At 39.8% G+C, this 8,564-nt stretch overlaps 1 protein-coding gene across 1 annotated transcript; it reads right to left on the bottom strand.

Annotated features, from left to right (window-relative positions):
- On the bottom strand, window positions 1-8,496 carry ctsbb (cathepsin Bb). The gene is made up of 9 exons (XM_022194990.2): window positions 6,110-8,496; window positions 5,897-5,982; window positions 5,606-5,720; window positions 4,276-4,391; window positions 3,921-4,006; window positions 2,993-3,136; window positions 1,894-2,010; window positions 832-960; window positions 1-692 (listed from the first exon to the last, which is right to left on the bottom strand). Exons 1-9 carry the CDS (start codon window positions 6,230-6,232, stop codon window positions 616-618), a joined length of 993 nt encoding a protein of 330 aa, XP_022050682.1. The 5' UTR covers window positions 6,233-8,496; the 3' UTR covers window positions 1-615.
- Window positions 8,497-8,564: the final 68 nt, after the last annotated feature.

Below are 8,564 nucleotides of genomic sequence, written 5' to 3'. Positions count from 1 at the left end.
CTTTTTGAGTTATGCTGTTAACAGACACACAGACAAACAGACAAACGGACAAACTCCGGTGATTACATAACCTCCTGGCGGAGGTAATGAATCTATCAAACTGAGTAAAGTTGGGATAGTTGTTAGTTGGGAGTTATTATTGGTCATATATTCTCTTGGGACAAACAAATACAGAGAATAGTAACTAAAACTGGAAATGTTTAGTCTATGATTGGGAGATGTGCCAATATCTGACGCCACAAACCACTATACGTGTAATTTAAGATTTGGTTTTGCCGCACATGAATTACAGCACAATTGTTTGATCCAATGTCCAGCTAGCAAACATCAGAAAACTGTAACTGGTACAGAATAAAACAGCACGCGTTGCTCTTTACTGTGGAATTAGGGCAAATGTTTCTAAAATGCATGATAGTCTCCACTGGCTAGATGTGGAAAATAGATTGTTGTACTTGCTGATGGTGTTTGTGAGGAATATAATCACAACAAAAATGGCAAATGTTTTGTATCATAAATCTTCCTCAAGTACAGAAATACACAATTATTCAACAAGACATGCTGCTGGAAATTCTTTTAATTGATCTGTTGACTGTCTGCTGCCAGGAGTCTTTACGTCTAGTGATGCGGGGTTCCTGCAACCATATCTGACTCAATGCCACATTCATCATTTCCACGCTTGAACTTGAAGAAACCTGCAATAAGAATAAAAAAAGACGGATGTAATTTAACTTTTTCGCTCATCATGTGGCAAAATGATCATAATGACACTGGTGTGCTATTCTATGTATGTAAACATTCCAGTTTCTCTCCCGACCCCTCGTCACGTCGTACCTTTGTCTCCCCAGTCAGTGTTCCAGGAGTTTGCAGCCAACCAGTAGGGTGTCCCGTTGTCCTCCCCCCAGCCCAGGATCTTAATGGAATGATAGCCCACCGCGTCTCCAGTCACATGCTGATACACACCTAGTAGTCACACAAAGCTCAGTAACTTACAAGACAACAGTAGTATATTTTGTTTTTACCATATTTAAAACATTTACTGTAGCCATTCTAAAGCAAGATTTGATGGCGAACTGCTAAAAACTACTGCAATTTATACACTTTTTGGACAACTGATGCAAACCTTAGGCTCCAAAATGGTACAGAAATGTGCACTATGCCTCTCCAAAGTTTGGGGTCACCCAGACAATTTCATGTTTTCCATGAAAACTCACTTTTATCCATGTGCTAACATAACTGCATGAGGGTTTTCTAATCATCAATGAGCCTTTCAACACCATTAGCTAACACAATGTAGCATTAGAACACAGGAGTGATGGTTGCTGGAAATGTTCCTCTGTACCCCTATGGAGATATTCCATTAAAAATCAGCTGTTTCCAGCTAGAATATTTATTTACCACATTAACAATGTCTAGACTGTATTTCTGATTCATTTCATGTTATCTTCGTGGGAAAAAAAGGACATTTCTAAGTGACCCTGAACTTTTGAATGGTAGTTTATGTTCACTGATTTTTCTCTCATTTCTTTTTGTGTGTGAAATGTTGAATTAGTATCTCTTCAGGCCTACCTTAATTCTTCAAAATAAACTATCTGAGGAAGACAAAACCCTGTTTGTTTGTAAAACATTGCTGCATTATAATGAGGTGACATTAAAGACAAGCATGATGTGACTTGAGCCAAAAACCTAACTGTGAAGTGATGCTAATGTGCTTTAATCTAACAAACTATGCCACTGCTTTGGATATAGGTCAGCACTAATGCAACATGTAAGCAGTTTGTAGTTAATGTGCTTACAAAGATTTAACATTAATGCACAATGCAGGTTGTTGTTTCCAGATGTGTGTAAGTAGATGACAGGTATGTGTTCATGCTGTATGCAGAATTTAAAGCTCACCAGTCTTGTACAGCAGGAAATCTGCATATGCTGTGAAACTTGCTTCCACAGGCCCGTTTTTGTACAGCTCGGTCATGATCTGCTCCTGCTGGGATGGGATGCTGTATGCACGCCTGCCTGAAGGGGGAGACACAGGAAACATTAAGGATAGGAGAAGGAACATCAGGCCATCCATCCATATCTATATATACCGCTGATCCTCAGTAGGGTTGCAGGGGGCTGGAGTCTATCCCAGCTGACTTAGGATGAAGGCAGGGGACACATGGACTATCACAGGCCTACATATAGAAACAAATAATCACACTCACATTCACACTTCTGGACAATTTAAGAATTTAGAGTTACCAGTTGTGCTCAGCATGTTTTTGAACTGTGGGAGGAAGCCGGAGAACCTGGAGAAAACCCACTCATGTACAGGGAGAACATGCAAAGTCCATGCAGAAAGATCCTGGGAAGGCCAGGGTGCGAACTGGGGATCTTCTCGCTGCACGGCGACGGTGCTGGCCACCACCCAGTTTAAAGTCACAAAATAAAATTGATTTGGATCCACTAGATGATTGAGAAGCTGAGAAAAGTGGAGATCCAAGACTAGACTACACTGTAAATCTGTACAGAAATTTAGTCAGATAAACTGAACTTTTTGTAGTTTTCTTAATGTAAATACATACATTTTGCTGATTTAAACTTCCATCCATTCATCCATCCATCCATCCATCCATCCATCCATCCATCCATTATCTTTACATGTTTAATCCTCATTAACGTCCCAGGTTGCTGGAGTCTATCCCAGATGACTTAGGGTGAAGGCAGGGGACATCCTGAACAGGTCACCAGTCTATCACAGGGCTACATAGAGTCAAAAAATCAAACTCACATTCACATCTATGGACAATTTAATTAACCTCAGCATGTTTTTGGACTGTAGGAGGAAGCTGGAGAACCTCAAGAAACCCCACACCATGCACAGCGAGAACATATAAACTCCAAGCAGAACGATCCTGGGAAGGCCGGGATCTTCTAGCTGCAAAACAAAGGTTCTAACCACCAAGCTACTGTGCACCCCCAGGTGCGGAAGAAACCATTTTTTAGACATCTGTACCATAGTGTTTGTCCTTTGGATATGACGGCGAGTATCCAGCAGCGCACTGCATGACACACTTGGGAGTCTCCACGATACTCCCACAGGGAGGATGAGTTCCAGTCACATGGTGGTCACAGGAGGGGATGGTGTAGGGTCGGCAGCCTGTAACAAGCAGTCCCCATAGATCAACATAAGGCAAGGTTTTCATTTCATTTCTTTATTTATTTGAACGAGACAGTGCATATTATTGAGCATAATCTCTCATAATAGTTTCCACAATGTTGCAGTAAATAAGAGGGTTTAACACAAGGATAATTCCACCCGCTGGCCCAAACATTAAAGAAAAACATGCAGGGTTCAGACGTACAAATAACAATATAGTAAAACAAAAACAGTGATGATAAAAATAATTCTGGCTGGGTTAAACCTACCCTTAAGTGTTGTTATTTTACCCTAAAGTGCTTCTCGTAAAAGTGCCTGATATTCTCAACATTCACAAGGTTGATTGTTCATCAGCCATGCGTTGTACTGTCTTTTAAAACTGAAAAAGGTGGAGTTTCTCTGATAGCTGTAGTCAAAGAATTCCACTTTGTACAACCTTTAATAGACGAGGAATTCTGTGCAAAGGACAACTTTCTAAATTTTACTTCAGGGTCACCACCTGGTGGCTGACCTTGTACTAGTAATACCATTTTTCTTTTTGATAAAATCCCCCAGGGGTGGTGGGGCCATCCCATTCATAGACTTACATATTAAACATGCACTTTTAAATGATTTGAAATTCTCAAGGCTTAGGAATCGATATTTCTTTAAGATTGCACATTGAGGAAATGACTGCGGCTTTGATGGACTTTATAAAGCTGTTCAGTGGGTTTCGGAGCAGTTTTAGAGCAATTTTAGTCGCACAAAAACAGTATGATCCACCTCACATGTGTGATGAACTTACCCACTCCGGAGTTGTACACGCCTCCTGTCACCAGCCCTTTGGTTGTCCAGTAGTCCCAGGCATCAGCGGCAAAACCACCAGAGCAGCTGCAACCACACGAGATGGTGCAATGTGCACCAAGTGTTATTTAGCTATTCAAATGGGTTTTCTGGTGATTTAATGTTGCATTTGCACAAATTTGTGGGTGTGACAGGAGACAGATTAAAGACATGGTCAACATCTTTTTACAGATATTTTGATGTTGTTTGTCTGAAGACACAACACAATTTCATGCAACTTAATAGTCTCTCTCGTGTGTAAAATTGCCCCTTTAAACATATGCATTGATTATTACTTTTGCCCCAGTCACACTCACCCCGTGCCACAGTCATCACAGCAGCTGAGCAGATCTTCAGCAGAGATCTCCACAGAGATCTTACCACCAGTCTGGATACATATCCTGTCAGATATTGCCTCAACTGCCCCGAGAGCCTGTGGGAAACAGAAAAGTGAAAAACGCTCAAAGAAGATGGTTCTGAAAGGACTAACCTGTTGGTTCATCTTTAGCCACCCTTACACAGTAATGATTCTGTTCAGGTCAAAATGATTCATGATAGCAAGGTCGTTGGATGTCTTTGGAAATGTTGGGGGAAGAAGAATGCTGTCGGTAAAATTCATTTCAACTGTGCTGTGAATATTGACCCTATGTTAGTAAATTAATTACAACTGAGCATATTGAGGTGAAGATGAGTCTGTAGCCATAACTGTACTGCTTGTTGTTCCTCTGCTGGACTGACTAGCACCAATTTATGTTCAGTATTATCATACGTGTGTTATTAATACAATACTGGTAATCGTTTTTTCAGAAAGTATGGTTATGATCAGAATCTGTACATACACCAATCAGCCACAACATTATGACCACTGACAGGTGAAGTGAGTAACATTTTGTCATGATGCAACATTCTGCTGGAAACCTTGAGTCCTGACATTCATGTGGATGTTTGACATTTACCACCCACCTAAACATTAAATTTCAATTTAATTTTATTTATATAGTGCCAAATACCATTCAGATTGCCTCAGGATGCTTTACAGAACCCATATACCTTAAGCCTTATTGTCTTAACCCCCAGAGCAAGCCCAGAGTGGCAAGAAAAAACTCCCTTTTAACCCTCCTGTTGTCTTCATTTACGGGAACCAAAAATATTGTTTCTTAGTCTGAAAAAAATCCCAAAATTCAGCAAAAAAATTACCCAAATTTCTGAAAATTTGCAAAACCTTCAGGAAGAAAATTCCAATAATTCCTTAAAAGTTTCTGTTTAGAATTTAATTTCAAACAAATCCCACAAATTTAGCAAGACAATTCTTGTAAATATTAAAAATGGATAAAAATCTTACAAAAAGTTCTAAAAATATCTAAAGTGATTACATCTATATCAGTAAAACTTCTAATATTTTCTTTAGGAACATTCTCACTTCTGCCAGCATTACTTTATACTTTTCTATTCTAGTCTTATTTTAGCTCATTTATTTTAGTTCATTAATCTATCATACATAAATCATACTGTTTTCCTGTAAGCACTGCATTTCTTATTGTATGTAATTCAGTTTTTCTGAGCATTATCTGGCAGAATTTTCTTTGGGATTAATCGAGTTTGATCTTATCATATCTGCTTGACTGTGAGCTGTTTGTTGTGTCTCACCCAGCAGGATCCACAGGCGCCCTGGTCTCTGATCTGATGGATCGTGGGACAGTTGGGCCACTGCTTCCGAGCGTCGAAGCTGTCAGGGAGCTTTATTCTTTCAACGTTATGGGCCCTAAACAAGAGAGGGACGGTTACTGACACACTGCAGATAAGGTGAACCTGCTGACTGTCACCTGTTTGGACATGTCATGAGCTGCACACACACACACACACACACACACACACACACACACACACACACACACACACACACACACACACACACTCATGCATGCTGTTTAAACTCACAGCTCTGGCTGCTTGCGTCCATTCTGGAAGGTCCCACACAGTCCCTTCACGTAGCTGATATCAACATTCTGGAAGTTCTTCCCAGCCTGAAGATGAAACAGTGGAGTTCAATAAGAGCAGAGGAGTCACCGCATCCAACACCACCGCTTTGTGTCTGCTAACAGCTATCAGAAATACTGAAAATGTCCTGAGAAAGAGACGGAAAAGTCTCACCGTCCAGGTGGTGTTGGCCTTGTTGATGAAGTCCACCATCTCCGAGGAGAGAAGAGGAAGCTGAGGGCGTCCCCAGGCGACGGAGACTGTCACCACGACGCTGAGGAGGAACAGCGAACGCATCCTACAAAACAGACATCAGGGAGAAAACACCTTAAAATGATCCTGCAGAAAGTCCATCACAGCACAAGGGAAACAGTTCTGTTTAATGGGACTTCATCAGCATCACAAGGTGATGAAAGTGTGATTCAGGTCAGGATTTTCTTCATTTTATTTGCTGTAATCCCACTGAGCAGTTACTGCAGTTATTTTAGCCTACAGATCCATGCTGGAATGATTCTCATTTATGTTACAGTGTAGATTAAAATAAGCACAGTGCTCTTACAAATGTGTTTCTTTTATAATAACAGATAAATGCACAAAAGCAAAGTAAAAAATTAAGCGGCCACAAGGAAAGAAGTTCAAATTGCTTGTAAATACCACATTAATATCACCATCGTGACTTCTTTTGGTCTCATGTAGTGAAAATCTGACACGTAATGTACTTATTATTCATTAGGAGCCGACTCTGCACTGTTTGGATTCAGCCGTGAAGCGGAACTTTGTCCAGCATTGCTTTAAAAAATCACGTCTCATATTCGACAACAGCCTGGATTAAAAGATGGAAACTAAGTCTTATTAAAGCCACATCTTCCCATGCAATGACCGATTATGAATGCTTACATCTGCTGCATTAAAGTCACTATATCAAGCAACTAAATCTGTCAAAGGAATCATAATTTCACTCCAATGTGATGGGGGCTTTTTGTATAAAAATCTGCATCAAGTTAAGCGCACAGGAAATTATTTTCCGATCAACTCAGCTCAAAGACATTATAGATTTTAAATCGATAAACAAATCCAGACTTTTACCTGTGCTGCTGCTGAACAGACGTTCTTCTTTGAGGCTACTCCTTTCTCTCACCTAACAAAGCTTTCTTCACTGCTCCTTTAAACAAGACACAAGTTATGGAGTCACATGTCTGTGTAATAAATGGAGTGTCGGGATGCAGCTCATGTGACTGGAAAAGTGTCATTAAAAAGGTAGACAGGGCATCCAGGTAATTGAAGTAGTTGACCCAGAAAACAGAGGCTATCGTCACTGATGCAGAGGCCTGGGTTTGGTTCCAGATCACGGCCCTTTGCTGCAGGTCATCCCCCCCATTCTTCTCCCGACTTTCCAGTCTGCATTTCTACTAAGCTTTCTAATAAAGGCCAACAAAAGGTTGATAGGTGCTCAAAAAATTATGATCTGGCAATGAAAATGTTTAATATCACTCACTGTCCTACTGCCTTCATGAAAATCATCTTACTTGGTCTTTGATTTATTTCATAAATATGAACTTTCACGTGAATGTGAGTGTGATTGTGTGTCTGTATATGTAGCCCTGTGACAGACTGGGGACCTGTCCAGGGTGTCCCCTGCCTTCACCCGAGTCAGCTGGGATAGACTCCAGCACCCCCCTAGTGAGGATAAAGCGGTGTATAGAGGATGGATGGATGGATGGATGAACTTTCACACATTCTCGAAACCAAGACGACTTTGTAAATTTTAAAAATTACAGAGAAGACATGAACTGCAAATTGTAAGTTTGTAAAATCATAAACTTTGAATGACTTCCACACCATGACAAGTTGTTTTGATCATTGTGTCTCATTTTTGTAATATTTTGTCTCGTTTTTTTGTCTTTTTTTGTCTGATTTTTGTTGCTTGTCTCATGTTTTTGTTGTTTTGCTTCTCGCTTTGTCATTTTTTCTCGTTTCTGTTCTTTTTGTCTCGCTTGTGTCGTTTGTTCGTTTTTTGTCATTTTCTGGTTGATTTTTGTTCCACTTGTCATTTATTCTTTTGTCATTTTCTCGCTTTTGTTGTCTTTCTTGTGTTCTTTGTCCATTTTTTCGTTGTTTTGCATCTCATTTTTGTCATTTTGTGGATCATTTTTGTAACATTTTATCTTGTTTTTTTGGTCTGACTTTTGTCGTTTTGATCATAGAGTAAAATATTACATTGTTCAGTTTCAGATGACTAAATGTTTTGTGCCTTTGTAGACACTCGGCTCTGTAAGTTTTGATATGTAAAGGATAAACCGAGGCATACTACTGCTGAAATTGAACTAAATTTTCTTCAGAAATTTCAGCTTCTTTATAATTCATAGTTCAAAAAACAATTCCTTACATGTGAACATTTTCAGAACATGTTTTTTTGCACTGAAACAAAGGGAAAGACTTGGAGTTGTGGCTACTTACAGGTTATTACGCTGTGATTTTCCTGGTCTGGACCACTTGAGATCAAACTGACCTAGCATGAATCTGACACCCTGCTCTACTAACAAAAAACCAAAGTACAGCACATTATGCAAACCTTGAACTTTCTGCTGTAAATATAAAAGAATATTACTTTACAGTCCACACTCTATAA

The sequence above is a fragment of the Acanthochromis polyacanthus genome, chromosome 16 (assembly GCF_021347895.1).
Source record: "Acanthochromis polyacanthus isolate Apoly-LR-REF ecotype Palm Island chromosome 16, KAUST_Apoly_ChrSc, whole genome shotgun sequence".
NCBI classification, from domain to species: domain Eukaryota; kingdom Metazoa; phylum Chordata; class Actinopteri; family Pomacentridae; genus Acanthochromis; species Acanthochromis polyacanthus.
Note: the sequence above shows the minus strand (reverse complement) of the source record. Positions and strands in the feature narration are given on the sequence as shown.

What these genes read in the sequence shown, in the direction of transcription:
- ctsbb (XM_022194990.2), bottom strand. Translation starts at nt 6,232, where the DNA reads ATGCGTTCGCTGTTCCTCCTCAGCGTCGTGGTGACAGTCTCCGTCGCC. An exon ending in GGACGCAAGCAGCCAGAGCT is followed by an intron (nt 5,721 to 5,896) that starts GTGAGTTTAAAC and finishes TCTCTTGTTTAG; the next exon opens with GGCCCATAACGTTGAAAGAA. An exon ending in TTTCCTGCTGTACAAGACTG is followed by an intron (nt 961 to 1,893) that starts GTGAGCTTTAAA and finishes TGTGACTACTAG; the next exon opens with GTGTGTATCAGCATGTGACT.